This window comes from Juglans microcarpa x Juglans regia, chromosome 2D, assembly GCF_004785595.1.
Source record: "Juglans microcarpa x Juglans regia isolate MS1-56 chromosome 2D, Jm3101_v1.0, whole genome shotgun sequence".
Taxonomy (NCBI): domain Eukaryota; kingdom Viridiplantae; phylum Streptophyta; class Magnoliopsida; order Fagales; family Juglandaceae; genus Juglans; species Juglans microcarpa x Juglans regia.
Window position 1 is genome coordinate 6,666,799 of NC_054596.1, and position 16,502 is coordinate 6,683,300.

Consider the following 16,502-nt stretch of genomic DNA (forward strand, 5'->3'; position numbering starts at 1 on the left):
CGAGTTTCTACCAACAAACAACAAAAGCACAAACTAATTTATACCAAGGGTAGAAAATCCACTACTACGAATAGAAGCAAAAATGATCACAAAAATAAACATAAAAAACTAATTATGGAAAACATTTACACTAATAAACAAACTCAAAATCAAGGCTTGCGCTCTCTCTTAATGCGGTCGAGTGCATCTCCAGCCAAAATTGAGCTACACGCTCGTCCCTGACGTAGTCAAGTATATCTCCTGCCAAAATCGAGCTTCGTGCTCACCCCTGACATGATCGAGTATATCTCTTGCCAAAATCAAGCTCCGCACTCGCCCCTAATGAGGTCGAGTATACCTCCCGCCAAAGCAGAGTCCCGTACTCGCACCTTTTGCAGTTGAGTACATCTCCCGCCTATCTCTCCAAGCTGAGCTCCTCACCACTTAGTATAAAACGAACCGAAAACCCAGAACCCAACAGGAAACCAGGGACCAATTTTTAAAATTTATTCTACAGATTATTGACTTGAAAATTCTCAAGGCCTTTATTGACCAGCAAATCGCCCTTAAGAATCGCGTGCATCTGTAGGGGTCAAATGAACAGCTTATAATTTAGTTTCGAGATAAGGCCAGAAATCAAGTTAAGAGATAAAGTCATAAAGAGATATGACAAGTTGACTCATAATTCTAAGAAGAAAGACACACAGACTCTTAAAATGAAAGATACTCAGACTTCTAAAAGGAAAATGATTCACAAGGTAAATTAGACTCAATCACTCCAAAGAAATAGACCTCTATATATATGTGGAGATCCCTCACAAAACAAACAGACTATCCACAAGCTCTCTGCATAGAAACTCCCTATGCCCAAACTCCATCACACAGATCGACTCTAAAGGATCTTCCCTAAACTTCTCTATTGTGTTGTGAGATATGTGAGGTTATGAGAGATTGTAAAATTACCTATTATAATGGATTTCGCTTCCAAATAACTCGTGGACATAGACATTATGTCGAACTACGTAAATCCTTATGTCTCTCTTTATTTATTTTTATTTGCTTATTTATTATTTATCATATGGATGAACGCGAAGAGTATCGTATCAAAGCCCGAATCATCGTTGTGAGTTGGAGATATTTTTTCCTCCCTTCCGGTCTGTTGTACAATTTTTGACATTAACAGTATTTCTGTTTTTAAATATAGAATATCCATCATGAAAAGAATATTGTCTAAAATTTAACATTTATATAGAACTCAATTTTATGGTATGTAAATCAACGTTCGGGTCATGGAAAGGATAAAAGAGAAGACGATATATGTATGATCTAAAAAGAAGGTTTGGACTTTGGAGCGAGGAAATTAAAAGACAAAAACAAATTTGACACCAAAGCAAAGAAAGCACTAGTTTGCAGCGAACCCTTTTTTCTTCATTAATTAAAAAGAAAATTATTTTCACCATAGAAATTACTTTATTCCAATCAAATATCCTGATGTAGTATTGAAATCTGATTTATTTATATACATACGACCAAGTAAACGGCTAACCATTCTTAGTGTTCAAATTAACAGAAAACAAGAAATCATTGATCATGTTCATCAACATTTTTTCTATTATCATTATTTTTTTTTTTTTTATTTTGCTAAACATAGATAGACAAGTTCCTCCATCACATGGAAGATCTTCTTTTAAGTGCTACTAATTAATTTCTATCCACGTCGTCACGGGTAACCAATAGAAAAAATGTATATGGTCTAACACGAAGGAGAAAAAAAATATTGTTTTGTTTTATTTTCTCAAGGACTTTTCATCGTTGAGAATACATATCCCCACGTTATTGGGAGGCTAGGTTGCAAAGGAATTACACGAGTATCTCACATGAAAATTGAAATGGCTTGCATAAAATGTAAACATCAATGAAAATGTCATCTTGTGTAAATGAATCTCGTCCATTCATTTTATAATAGGATATATTCAATAATTTCTTAACTATATGTAACTCAACTTATTTATTATAATTGGATATAAAGAAATCATATAGACCATGTGTTAAGTTATTCGTATTACTTTTGTTTGGATAATTGGGTCGTGCTTTTTTGGGTTTATACGTATATATACAGAATAAGATTAGGTTTGGATAGTGAGTTGAGATGAGACAAGTTGAAATAAAAGTTAAAAGTTAAATAAAATATTATTAGAATATTATTTTTTAATATTATTATTATTTTTAGATTTGAAAATGTTGAATTGTTTATTGTATTTTATGTAAAATTTGTAATGATGAGATAAGATGAGATGGATTGAGAGTGTTTTCCAATCCAAACTGAACCTTTTATAAACTAGAATAATGATAGGGATCAAAAACCTAAATTCACAATTCTTGCGTGAGACTTTTATAAAAAAAATTGATTCTACTAAAAAAATGTGAGTTTTTTCACAATTTTTTGTAGTGGAGTCTATTTTTTTATTAAAAATTTACACGAAGATTGTACATTTGGGACTTACATATATAATTATTGATTAAATTATTAGAGTTTGTCCTAAAAGTTTAGATTATCCGATAAGAAAAGGGAGAAGATGATGCCTTAAATTCATCATGATTATGCTTGAATTTTACTCCGAAGCTTTTGATAGGACGTCCTCAGTCTCACCAACCTTGACACTCAAGGTACATATGAAGGCAATCTTCTTATAGCATTCACAATAAATTTTATAAAATTAAAATTTATGTAAAATATAAAAAAAGATAGTCAAGAATCTCTTATATTAGATAATCTATTCTATTTCTATTTTATATTCAGCTACATTTAGTCCTATGCATGTACAAGTTACTGTTCATTTCTATTTTTTACTCAAGGTAAATATTAGTCTCTTCGACTTTTATATATACAGAAGTTTTAATATTGTTAATAATAAAAGTATGTATTTTTTTATCGTTTTATTCTTTTTTAAGTAATTTAAAATATTACATTATACATAAAAAAATATTACAAATATCAAAATATATGATTTATGGAGAAATATTTGAAATATATGATGTATAGATAATATAATATTTGAAATAAATAAAAAACTATTAAAAAGTATAATATTTAAATAATATAAAAAAATAGATAAGTTGTTACCTTATTGTAAAAATCAGTATATAAAATAGAAAAAATAAATTTTAATAATATATTTTAAAAAATAGGATAAAAAATATATGAAAAAGCTCTTAAAACAAAAATAGCTACACTAATAAGATAGTTCCTTCATGGTTTCAACTTTCAAGAAGTCTCCACCCAGCAACACAGTTTTCAATGACAGTGATGGAAAAGGATAAAGATATCGGAGGAAGTTTCCTAGAAGTTGTACAATGATATTTATGAAAATAGGTTTTAAAATAAAGATATTTATATAAAGAGTAGTACTTTTTGAAAGGCTTTATATCCCACATCATTTATAAGATTTAAATTTTAAAATTTATTTTTTGAATTAAATTATATTACATAGACAATTTGTAATGTAAAAACTTTCAAATAAAATTATTTTCATATAAAATGATATTATATTTTATAAATTATTTTTATAAATATACATCGTTCTAGTTGCATAACAAGTTATAAAAATATTATTGGGAATGCTACATCTACGAAATAATTATATAAAAATAATCTTATAAACTGATATAATTTTATTTAATCTATTAAATCTATTTTAGAATAAAAATAATTTTATAATTTGATAAATTATATCAAATTACGTCAATTTATAAGATTATTTTTATATAATTTATTGGTTAGAGTATTTTTCCAATATTATATGACTGACATTTTCCTTATTAAAAACGTTAATTATCTGAACTGAGCAAACGAAAACCAGACAGACAAATTCAGCTTCGTACGTTTTAACAAATCGAAGTCCTTTCCGCGGGGCGGCGTTTGGTTGGGCCCATGGAAGTGAGGCAAAGAAGTGAAGAGGAGCCCAAGACAGATTCTCAACGGTCAAAAAACCCGCGAAAGCATGACTTCATAGTTAATGGCTCACCATCACTTCCCTCATCTTCGGTTACTAAGGTTTTCGTCTTTCCCTTCGGTGCCCCTATTCAAATCTCCGCAAGTTTGTACATTTTGCACCGTTGCGCTAAACCAAACAACATCCACAAGGTGGAAAACCTTTTCCCACATCTTCCAAGAATGCTCGGATCGTCGAGCTCTAAGTCCGGGAAAACAAGGCCATGCTCGCATGATAGTTTCTGGGTTTCGGCCCACCGTCTTTGTCACAAATTGTTTGGTGCAAATGTATGTGAAGTGTCACAGTTTGGAGTATGCTTTTGATGTGTTTGATAGAATGCCGGCACGAGACACGGTATCTTGGAATACGATGATTTTTGGATACGCAGGATGTCGGAAGATGGGGATTGCGAGGTCCTTTTTTGATACAATGCCTGAGAGAGACGTGGTGTCCTGGAATTCTTTGATTTCGGGGTACTTGCAAAGTGGTGATTATCGAGAGTCGATTGATATATTTATGATGATGGGGAGAATGGGAATGGTGTTCGACGAAACTTCGTTTGCAGTTTCTTTAAAAGTGTGTTCTGTCATGCAAGACTTTGACTTGGGGACTCAGATGCATGGAAATGCTCTGCGAAGAGGTTTTGATAATGATTTGGTAACAGGAAGTGCCCTCATAAATATGTATGCCAAATGTAAGAAATTAGATAACTCTCTTTCTGTTTTCCACGAGATGCCTGAGAAGAATTGGGTTTCTTGGAGCGCTGTTATTGCTGGCTGTGTTCAGAATGATCAGTTCATTGAGGGCTTTGAACTGTTCAAGAAGATGCAGAAGGCAGGAGTCAGTGTTAGTCAATCTATTTATGCTAGTGTTTTCAGGTCCTGTGCAGGGTTATCTGCATTTAGTTTAGGTACTCAGTTGCATGGACATGCCTTAAAGGCTGACTTTGGATCTGATGTCATTGTGGGAACTGCCACTTTGGATATGTATGCAAAATGTGACAGCATGCTTGAAGCTCGAAAGCTATTTAACTCATTGCCAACCCGCACTTTGCAATCGTACAATGCCATTATTGTGGGGTATGTTCGAAGTAATCAAGGTTTTGAAGCTCTAGAACTATTTCGGCTTTTGCAGAAGTGTAGCCTTGGTTTTGATGAGATAAGCCTATCTGCTGCACTTAGCGCTTGTGGAGTGATGAAAGGAAATTTGGAGGGGCTTCAACTACATGGATTAGCAGCTAAGAGTAGTTTGAGGTCAAATGTTTGTGTGGCAAATGCCATGTTGGACATGTATGGTAAATGTGGAGCTCTTTTTGAAGCTTGTTGTGTGTTTGATGAGATGCTACAAAGAGATGCAGTGTCTTGGAATGCAATTATTGTCGCTCATGAGCAGAATGAAAATGAAGGGGAAACACTTGCACTCTTTGTTTCAATGCTTCAGTCAAGAATGGAACCTGATGAGTTCACCTATGGCAGTGTTTTAAAAGCTTGCGCAGGTCAGCAAGCTTTACACTTTGGCATGGAGATCCATGGCAGACTAATCAAGTCCAGAATGGGGTTGAAGTCATTTGTTGGAGGTGCTCTTGTCGATATGTACTGCAAGTGTGGCATGATGGAAGAGGCAGAAAAGATTCATGACAGAACAGATGAACCAGCAATGGTTTCGTGGAATGCCATAATTTCTGGATTCTCGCTACAAAACCAAAGTGAGAGTGCTCAGAGATTCTTTTCTCAGATGTTGGAGAAGGGTATAAACCCTGATAACTTCACGTATGCAACAGTTCTGGATACTTGTGCTAATTTAGCCACCGTTGGACTTGGGAAACAAATCCATGCTCAAATCATTAAGCTGGAATTGCAACCAGATGTGTATGTGACTAGCACTCTTGTCGATATGTACTCAAAATGTGGGAACATGCAAGACTCCATACTAATGTTCGATAAAGCACCTAGGCGAGATCCTGTGACATGGAACGCCATGATTTGTGGCTATGCTTACCATGGTCTTGGAGAAGAGGCGCTTGCAACTTTTGAGAATATGCAGCTTGAAAATTTGAAACCAAACCATGCTACTTTTGTTTCGGTTCTCAGAGCTTGTGGTCACATTGGGCATGTTGAGAGAGGATTGCACTACTTCCATTCCATGCTAAGTGACTATGGTTTAAATCCTCAGTTGGAGCATTATTCATGTATGGTTGATATATTAGGCAGGTCTGGGAAAGTTAACGAGGCTTTGAAGCTTATTCAAGAGATGCCTTTTGAAGCTGATGCTGTTATATGGAGAACTCTGCTTAGTATTTGCAAGATCCATGGGAATGTAGAGGTGGCAGAAAAAGCAGCCACTTTTATCCTGCAATTAGACCCTCAAGACTCTGCTGTTTATGTCCTGCTATCAAATATCTATGCTGATGCAGGTATGTGGGATGAGGTTACAGAGATGAGAAAAGTAATGAGGCAAAATTATTTAAAGAAGGAACCTGGTTGTAGTTGGATCGAGGTAAAAGATGCAGTTCACACATTTCTTGTTGGTGACAAGGCTCATCCTAGATGCAAAGATGTATATGAGAAGCTTGATATGCTAACTGAGGAGATGAAGTGGGTCGGGTATCAACCAGACATTGATTTTGTGCTTAAGGAAGAGATTGAGGAACTCCAAGAGCAACAAGAGCTAAGAGCATGCATAGATGTTATGTAGTTACTACGACCCTGGGAAAAAATGAGATTTTTTGGTGATTTTTCCAGCATGGAATTTGGAGTGAGTTGGGAAACGAATACATGGTGTATTCGTTGGACATAAGTCTAGGGATTTTGTGATCGACAGATTCGTGGGAAGACCATACAGCTTGTGACAGTGTACTGAGTTATAAGGATGGGATGAATTGGTTTTGGAAGAGACACATCGATCCAAGGAAAGCTCAATCTACCATTTTTAATGATCCGAGAAAAGTCGGCTCTTTAAAAGTTGAGAAGTTTTGTGAAAATAATCGAGGTCAAAGTTTTGTGTGGGAATTCTATATCAATCAACATTACAATTGGGATTATTTTTTAATCATTATAAATTTGAAGACTTTTTCCCTCCAAATAATGTGGAACCCTATTATCCTTTCTATGTTATACTTTTCCAATGTGAATGAGAATTTCCATATGTTATACGATATAACACCTTAAAAATCATACGCACTCCCCAGTCTCAGGCGGCCCCGGGAAGCTTTAAAACATACAGTTCTGACAATCTGTAATCAAGGCAAACTGTAAAGGAGAGAATCAACAAATTCCTTGGTCTTCATTTTCAATTTTCTTAGTTTTTTTTTTTTTTTTTTGGATGAATAGAAATAGAGGAGAAAAGGATCTTGAGTCTAATTGTGATGTTGAAAGGCCAAAAGAAATAAAGAAAAATCGTCTAACCCCTTCACTAGTGCCATCCACTCAGACAAGCTAATTGACAGAACCGAAGCAAGATTACTAGGGCTGAAAGCCAGGATCACAAAAACTCCAACTAAATGTGGCTTTTTCCATGGCAGCTTCTTGATAATCTGAATAATTTGAGTGAAATTTTCTGCAGTTCAGGCAAAACACCATTTTCCCTTGCATTTCACATTTACAGAAGGCACAGATTTCAATGATATCTTGTTATACAGCCAAAACATATTTTCTAACAAGTAGACGGCAAAAAATAAAATGATCTTTAATCCTCGAAGCCTTCTCTTTCCATGTACTCTTTATTGTTCAGATGAAAACTTATGCATATCGTAAAATAGGTTTTATCTGCCAAAAAATTTCAGAACATATAAACTATCTTTATCCGTCTGCAAAGCTCTACATCACTGGTTTACAACAGAAGTACTTAAGGAGAGAGATTGTGTACATTCAGTTACAAATGAGAGAAGCTCTGACGAAAATCTCTGGAAGATTGGCCAAGAAAAACTCTTACATGAACATCAAAACGGGCAATTTTGTTGTTGAAATAAATAAGCTACGACTGAAATTAGTAAGATGAGCATTGCAATAGAAACATGCTTAAAGTTCAGGAGTCCTGCATCTATTCTCCTCACTGTCTCCGATGTAATATCTGCCGACCTCACTTTAGTCTTAGCAATAGATGCATTTTTCAAATTCTTGTCACACTGGAAACAAACAAATATGGAGGCCACAATTCAGAACAACTAAATTCAATTTCCCAAACTTATGAAGGTGGAGTGCTGGTTACTAATTTTAACTGTGCTAGCATATGCTACAAAACCTCGTTAAAATGTATCTGTTAAAATTCAATATCAGTTAAATTGTATGCTACAAGCCCTTCCTATGTTTCCTTTTTCTACTCAAAGTTTTCTTCCAAACGTTCGATTTAATATGTATCTAATACAAGTGTCCAGAAGTATAGCATAAGATTCTACATTTCAAAATCTTAATTTCAAACTTAATGAAAGTTTCTGATGCATATTTAGTGTTTGAGAGGTACCAGTATCCAATACAGATGATACAGATATGTATCCCTTATAGAAGTATCCACACTACTATTAGAACCTCAATGCCTGTCCTTTAGTAACGAGTTATGATATAACTAACCATGACTATGTGATCGTTGAGGCAGTTAGCAGATCAAGTATTTATTTTAAATAAGATCCCTTGACAACAAGAGGATAGTTTTCAAGCATCAATAAAGTGAGTCGCCGTCAGAAGTGTATATATATATATATATATATATATATATATATATATATATATAAGCAGGAAGTGCTTACCTCAGAACCAGTGGGCGGCAACTCAGATATTTCTTTAGTACTTCCTCTTGCACTAGTAACAGCAGCCAAATCATGCTCGGGAAATGAGAATTCTTTAATGTTTTCTCCAGTGTCATGGCCAATAGTTACAGATGGATCCCTGTTCATATGCTGTAACTTTACCAGCAAGATTTGGTTCTCCATTGCCAATGTAGTTAGCTGCACATAATACACGAAACATCTTTTGAATCAACAGAAGCAATGCTGAGTTTGGGTTAACCCCATTTTATTTTTACCAGTTCAGTTGGCCTGCCCCATATTTACACAGTTATTCAACCTGTGCTATTAATTAAATTGACTCAGGGAAAGTATCATAGTTTAATAAAATCTTTATGTGGATAACAAACTGTAAGTATCTTTCCACAAACTGTAAGTATCTTTCCACCTACTTGATTCATGTGTGGAAACCCTATACAGAGCTATCAAGGCTTTTCTATGTTGGGTTGAGGTGGGATAAAATTCAGACAATATCTTTTAACGTGAAAAATCAAAATCACACGTGTAATTGGTCAATACCTGCTTATGAAGGCGCTCTCTTTCAATTGCCAGTTGCATGACCAAATCTGTAATAACTTTGGTTCGGATACCTATGTCCTTTGCAGTTGCCATTTTCATTTCCTGAGCTTGATGCAAAGATGCCTCCAAGCTTTCCAGTCTGCCTCTCAAAAAGCTCAGTTCCTCATTTAGCTCCGCATTAGATTCAGATAATAGGATACACTTCTCCTCAGCAGAATCGGCCCGAATTTCAGCTTTTGAAACCTTCAACTTCAGGTCCTTTATCAAATTCTCCATGTCTCCAATTGCTGAATACAACATGATTTGCTTCTCCTGACTAGCTTCAGCAGATGCTACTGCATACTGTAGCTGAATATCAGATTCTCTTAACTGTCTCTCGAGTAAATTCACCTTCTCAGAGATACTACCACTGCCTTTCAGAAGACGCAGTTGATCATTAAGATCCACATTGGTCTCCTCTAATAATTTGCACTTGGCTTCGGCACTTTCAGCCCTATTTTCTGCTTTAGATATATTTTCTTTCAGATCCATGCTAACATTTTCCGTTTCACCGATTTTAGAAGTCAAAACGTTATGCTGCACCTGACTTTCATCTGCAGAGACCTTTGCATTCAGCAGCCCAAACTTTGACTCTTTAAGCTGATTCTCAAGTGAACTCAAAGCCTCTCTCAAAGTGGATGCCTCAGAATTGGAAAGAATTAATTTATCTTCAGCTTCCTTCAAGCAGACCTTTAAGCTATTTGTCTGTGCTAAGAGAAAGTCATTGAGGTCTCCACTACTGGTCTTGAGCTCGTGAAAATCAGTTTCTTTGGCTTTCAACTGCTCAGTAGAGTGTTCAAGCTTTGATTTTAGCTCAGCTTCTCGCTTAAATGCACCATTCAAACTGAACTGACAAATCTGGAGTCGACCCAACAGTTCTTTTGAAACTCCCATAAGGACCTCTGATGCATTATCTGTCTGAAAACATCTCTTCCAAACATCTGCTGCTTCTTCCTCTAGGTAAAATACTTCTTGTTCTGAAGAATTTAGCCTCATTTTCAGTTCTTCTTCAATTTGTCTTGAGTCAGTCAACTTCTTCTCAAGATCAATCTCTCTAGCCAAAGATTTTTCAAGCATCCTCAGGATATGTCTTTGTTGGTCAGCAGTTTGCATTTTTATCTTTGCATTCGTATTCAACAATTCATCATCCTCTTGACAGTCCCCACCTTTATCACCAATACCTGTCAACATGTACGCATCAGAAAGTGAGATACCAACATAATAATTAAATATTTTTCTCATCTAGTATTGAACTAATTTATGCCTGCATCGAAGAGCAAAACAATTGAAAAAACAAATTATCATCTGTCACACATCTTTATCAGGAAGAGCAGAATCGTTTTCATGAAAACGATCTGAATGCGTTCAGTTGGCACATACAGCTCCTAAACTCAAAGAAACTTTTTTACAAGTTAACTTCGCATATCTGTGGAACAAACAAATCTGTCCCACTCAGTTATCTACAACTGCATCCCATATTATGACCATTGAATCATGATGACCATGGTTATTTGTTATTAGAAACTAGATTTACTTTTTATATAGCTTACAATTGCCATCCCGAATAGAACATGACAAGATCCTCTGGAACTTGGCAGATTGCGTCCTAATTTCAGAGACCTGATCTTGGGATTGCTTCAAAGATTGTTCAGCATCATGCAACTTTCCTTCCATTTCCATGAAAGTTTCACCCAAGTGCTTGAATGAGGATACAATCTCACAGGCGGTGATAACATCTGCTTGAAGAGTAGCTGTGAATTTGTCCAGTTCTCTCGCCTCTGAGTCTAAAATTCCAGATAAGAGATCAAATTCCAAAGCCTTTCCAATAGAATCACCCGACATATGTTCTTCAAGTGAAGCAAAGACTTCAAAGTCACTTTCCCTGGTTGCCACATGCATCACAAGAACACTTAGGTTAACCAACTTTTCAGAATAGCATGCTAACATCAATTCCACTCTTGTTAGAACCTCGCCAGCATTTCCTAATTCTCCGATGATCTCTCCATTAGAAGTGATCCCTTCAAGTAAGTCAACCCTAATTGACTCTGCCTCTAGATCACTAGTCTCAAAACCATCAACAGATGCAGTTGCTTCACAAACAGCATCGGTTTCCATTTCAACCTTCCAGTTATTCTACCGTTCTTTAAACCTGGAAAAACAACTACCAAAAATACAGATAAATTTAAGTTAGAACAATTTTTGAGACGAAATAACAGTAGACAAATAGAATATTAAGAAAATAACCTTTAGATAAAATGGCGCCTCCCCCTAAAAGCATGGGAAACGGGCCTTGAGCAAGATAGTGGGTTCAAGACCTATTGGGTTAGTGTTTTACTTACCCGTGAAAAAATTGTCAACTCTAAACTTCCTGAGTATCTTACTGAAAGAAAACTAAAACCCCTATAACAGTATATGAGCAGTCGCTAAAAACCCAGTCCATCCTTCAATAAGTTAAACCAAAGCTCCCGATATAACCTCAAGCGCAGGAAACACAAACAAGTAAGCCATTTATATGTCTCAAACCAACGCAAATACTCTCATAAAATTCACAAACTAACTGTCAATAAAATTCTAAAGAACCAGAACATTATGTTCGACAGACCAACAAAAATACCTCTGAGAAATTTAAAAAGAACCAGAAGAAAATGAATAATCCAAAACAGCCATAAAAAATGCTTGAAGGTAATCCCATGAAGGTTCGGTGATTCATAACGCCACATCATCTGAGTAATTCTGTTGCCATAAAAATGCCTTTTTAAAGCTAATAAACATCCAAAAGAGGCAAAATTTTGAAAGACCCAGATCAAGAATTTCCCATAAATTTCAACAACAAAATTTCCATGTCAGAATCCGGCAATGTTCCGAAAATAGAAACTCCAAAGTGCCAACCTCATGATACAAACACATACAACGAAATATTGGAGGAAAAAAAAAATCACCCTTGTTTCTTTTCCGGCATACCAGAAGAGAGGAAACGTAAGAACATTAATAAGTAAACAGAAGTATACCCAAGGAAAGAGCCCGAGAACAGAAGAAGGAACTGTCGGGCAGGAAAGAGGCGGTGAGATTCTTTTTTCCAAGGAGTTCATTGATACGAGACAATAGGCTCCCATTGAATTACTTATATGAAGTGCTAATTTACCGGTGTTTAAGGCGACTAGCTTCGACGTTATAACTCTCAATTAAGAATTTTTCAACCCATATCTTCTAATTTCTAAAAAGCAGATAAATTTAGCGTTTGGTCATTGGTGGTTTCTTTAAAAATAGAAAAGAATTATTGTAAAATTGGTCGACTTGGATCCAATTCCTTTAGAACAGAACACGTTGAGATTTGAAACATGTGTCCCAATTTCTTCTCAAAATGTCCTATCCATTTTGGAAGAAAAAACTAAACAAAAATCTCAATCTCATCGTGTTAAGTTGGACTCGTTCAGATTCATAAATTATCTTATCTCATCTCAGTTACTATCTAAACCAATCCAAAAATCTGACTGAATCTATTATAATTTGCATCCAATGGTCGGTTTGGAATGCACAAGAGTTTCTTTTGTCCAACTTTCTAAAAAAAAGAGAAATAATTTTTATTGATATTAATCTTCTCGAGATTTTTATAAATAAAAATGTTTTTGTTTATTTTAAATTTTATTGTTTTCAATTTAGAATGTTTATCAATTCATCTATGAACTCATTTAAAATGTTTCCGGTGTGATTAAATATGATAAAGTTCGGAAAGGAAAAAAATAATGTCATTCATAAATGTTTCATTATGGATACAGATGACCTTACACTTTGCAGTTAGCATTGGAAACGTATTGCCATCAACTTGGTGTACCACTAATTATTAAATGCTGGCCTTAGGAGTATCAGGTCTGGAAATGCTCTAGGCTTGATGCCGTAAAATGAGAGGAAGTCCCATGAAGTTTCCGATTGAACATTTTCAATGGTTCGTGTAAAATTCATATTTTTGTAAAATTCAATATAGTCCATCTAATAAATTATGTATCTTATAATTAATATCTAGTTTGCCACAGTACTATCTCTACATTTATAGAATATTATTCATATTTGTATAAATATTTAATTCATTTTTCTCTCTACTTTTTTACTCTTTATTCATTTTTTTATTATTATTATTTATTTGAAATAAATAAAATATATTAAAAATTATAATATTTAAATGATATAAAAAAATAAAAAAGATAATATATTGTATATTGTAAAAGTTAATATATAAAATAAAAAAAATAAATTTTAATGACATTTTTTAAATCGCAGTATGAATCTATTGGGAGTGCTAGATCTGTAGCGATCGATAGGCCTAGCTAGACGACGCGTGTAAATAAAAGTCAGTTGTATATATGGTTGAGTCCAACTCAGTAAGTGAAAGTCACTCTCAAAAGCATTACATCAAACGTCTAATCCGCGTCCAAATGAATACACAGTCCTTTTCACGACAACATCCTCCCACCACCATCCGCTACGTAAATTTTCTTCATAATTCCTATCGTCCAAACACCTCTGCAACAAGTAGGTGCAAGTGCAACCACAGCCCCATGTTTAAACAGAGACTGCTCATATCATTTCGTGCAATTATATTTAAAAAAAATTAAAATTACACTAATATTATTTTTAAAATAATTTTTTTTCTTTTCACTCTCATTTATCAATAAAATCACATATACAATTCTCCATTTAGGATTGTAAATAAAATTTTTCTTATTCTAAAATATTATCTCATTTAGTTAATTTTATACCATTTTTGGGTCCATGATTGAGAGCGATGTGCTCCTCCCTTGCTAGACTTTTTGTTTTGTTTTACGATTTTTAATGAAATGAGTTGGAATGATTTGTAAATAATAATAAGATTATTAATTAAAATTAGATGAGATAAAATGATTTCATCTCAACTCTATATCCAAACGTGCCCCTATATTGAATTAATATTTAAGTTGAGCTACTCTGCCATCTAGAGTAGTCCACTCAAACTTACCGTTCTTTATTTTTTTGTTTTTTTTTAATATTTTTCTTTTCATATTTTTTAATATATTTAAATATTTTAGAAAAATAAAAAAAATATTTAAATACACTTAAAATCAATTCCTTAATTATTAAATAAAAATAAAATAAAAAATTTAACAAATTAAGCGGTAAGCTTGGGAGGATAAAGTAGTTTTTTCCTTAATATTCTACGACGTTGAGATTGTTGCACTGCAAGCAATACTGAATTATGCGTTGGTTCCGGCCTGTCGCTTAATTCCTATTATTGTGTGATCATGTGAAAGTTGTCGTTGTTTGAATCGTAAGGGAACAGATGAATGAGTTAACGTTGTTGTGTGGGTGAGATTACAGGTCACAAAATTATTGATTCTCTTTTGTTTTCTCCTTTGTGATTCTAATAATGCGTTGCATTGCTCGTCGACATATGACTCTGCCTCCATATTTGATGTCTTTTCTTTTTGTTTCTTTTTCCTTTCATTTTATATATTAGAATAAAATTTTATTTAAAAATTGGTGTACAAAACACACTTTTCATTTATATAGTTCAACTCATCTCAACTCATTATTATAATTTTTTTAAATCCCAACACAAAATATAATAAACAATTCAACTTTTTCAAATCTAAAAATAATATTAATATTAAAAAATAATATTATAACAATATTTTATCATCTCAACTTAACTCAACTCAATTCAGTTCAACATCTAAACAAAACTTCATATTCATCTTCATATTTGCATAATATTTCTTTAAATTAGTCTATATTGGATTATACATTTTTTAAATTTTGCATAGTTATGAATTGTATTTCTATTCACTCTCTAAATATTATTTTATTATTTTTTTCTTTCTCCTACCATTTGATCTCTCTCTCAACAGCAACTCAAATAAAGAATCAAAAGAGGACCTAACGAGATTGATAATTTTTTATTTGAAGCATATCAAGAAAAAATAATTTGATAATTACTTATTTGAAGCATATTAAGAAAAAATAATTCTAGGAAAAAAATAAAATAATAAAATTTTATTATTATTTGATTTAAATATACATAATTCAATGTAAAAATTCTTCTTTATATGCAAAATTAATTTAAAAAAAAATGTAATTGTATATACGTACATAAAGAAATCAATACTAATATTCTTAAATTAAATCTTATTATATCAATTAAATGGTGCGCGTTGCGGTGTGCGTTGCCTACCGACTTTTATACAGAAGAACTGTATACATAATGAGAAGAAAATAAAGAAATTAGAAGAAGATAAACGAATAAAAAATAAAAATAAAATGTATTTAAAAATCAACGTGGATAATATATTTAATAAAATATTTATATTATAATTTGTAATTGAAAGTTGAAACCTTTAGGATTAGGATGTAAAAATGCTCATTTTGAAGACCACAAACCTCATTTTTATTTGCAGTTATTTATAAGTATTTTGGTCGTGAGTTTTATAAATATTTCAGGACTTTACTCTTGTGACCTTGTCAAATAAATACTTTAAAATATCAACAACAGCGCCTCGAAATCGAATTTACCAGACCTCTACCAACTTTTGATTCATAAATTAGCCTCTTGCCTATGATTATCAACTCGTATCAATTTATTTTAAATCAAATATCGATGAAATTTATTATTTTTTTAATTTTTTACAAAAAAATTTAAACTTATTTCAATTTGCTTTATATATTTCAATTTAAAAAATTAAACACATCTCGACTTTATAAAATTAAACTCATCTTAATAAGATTCATAAAATATTAATATTTATAATTTATTTTAATTCATTTCAACATTCAAACATTTTCTAACATCTCATATATATATATATATATATATATATATATATATATATATATAGGCTCGCAGGAATTTGGGTTTAATTTCTATCCTTGATATTTTTACTGTCTCTTATTCCACAGATAAATAGAGAGAGTGAGAGAAATAAAAGAATCCCAAATACAAACGTTATTAATAAGTAAGATCTGGAATATGCAGATTTGAATGGAAGAGTTAGGTAATGGGTGTAGACAGGCTGCTGCAGATTTTGTTCAGAGAAATATTAATTTAGAAAACGACAACCTCAATAATTTGGGTACTGACATAGTTTTTCTTTTTCCCCAATTGAAGAGAATAAATCACTGTTAATAACATTTTGATTTTGCATGGAATTATTATTATTATTTAAAAACTC

The 16,502-nt window shown here is 33.1% G+C and overlaps 2 protein-coding genes across 5 annotated transcripts; one reads left to right on the plus strand and one right to left on the minus strand.

Moving 5' to 3' along the window:
* Positions 1 to 3,823: 3,823 nt before the first annotated feature.
* LOC121248187 (pentatricopeptide repeat-containing protein At3g02330, mitochondrial) lies at positions 3,824 to 7,122 on the plus strand. Its single transcript, XM_041146569.1, has one exon. The coding sequence runs from the start codon at positions 3,996 to 3,998 to the stop codon at positions 6,663 to 6,665; it is 2,670 nt and encodes an 889-aa protein (XP_041002503.1). The 5' UTR covers positions 3,824 to 3,995; the 3' UTR covers positions 6,666 to 7,122.
* A 624-nt stretch (positions 7,123 to 7,746) lies between these two features.
* On the minus strand, positions 7,747 to 12,590 carry LOC121248188 (WPP domain-interacting tail-anchored protein 1-like). 4 transcript variants are annotated; one of them, XM_041146572.1, is made up of 5 exons: positions 12,315 to 12,590; positions 10,857 to 11,467; positions 9,268 to 10,487; positions 8,713 to 8,910; positions 7,747 to 8,094 (listed from the first exon to the last, which is right to left on the minus strand). In XM_041146572.1, exons 2-5 carry the CDS (start codon positions 11,419 to 11,421, stop codon positions 7,909 to 7,911), a joined length of 2,169 nt encoding a protein of 722 aa, XP_041002506.1. In that variant the 5' UTR covers positions 11,422 to 11,467; positions 12,315 to 12,590; the 3' UTR covers positions 7,747 to 7,908. The 4 variants fall into 4 exon arrangements, with proteins under 4 accessions (XP_041002506.1, XP_041002507.1, XP_041002509.1 ...); XM_041146573.1 differs by having other exon boundaries at positions 10,857 to 12,039; XM_041146575.1 differs by lacking the exon at positions 12,315 to 12,590 and adding an exon at positions 11,646 to 12,306.
* Positions 12,591 to 16,502: the final 3,912 nt, after the last annotated feature.

Bases quoted from the DNA above. Each gene is read 5' to 3' on its own strand.
- LOC121248188 (XM_041146572.1), bottom strand. From the start codon at position 11,421: ATGGAAACCGATGCTGTTTGTGAAGCAACTGCATCTGTTGATGGTTTT. The intron at 10,488-10,856 runs GTAAGCTATATA...ACATGTTGACAG, and splicing joins TTCTATTCGGGATGGCAATT to GTATTGGTGATAAAGGTGGG. The intron at 8,095-8,712 runs GTAAGCACTTCC...GTTTGTTTCCAG, and splicing joins TGCCGCCCACTGGTTCTGAG to TGTGACAAGAATTTGAAAAA.
- LOC121248187 (XM_041146569.1), top strand. From the start codon at position 3,996: ATGGCTCACCATCACTTCCCTCATCTTCGGTTACTAAGGTTTTCGTCT.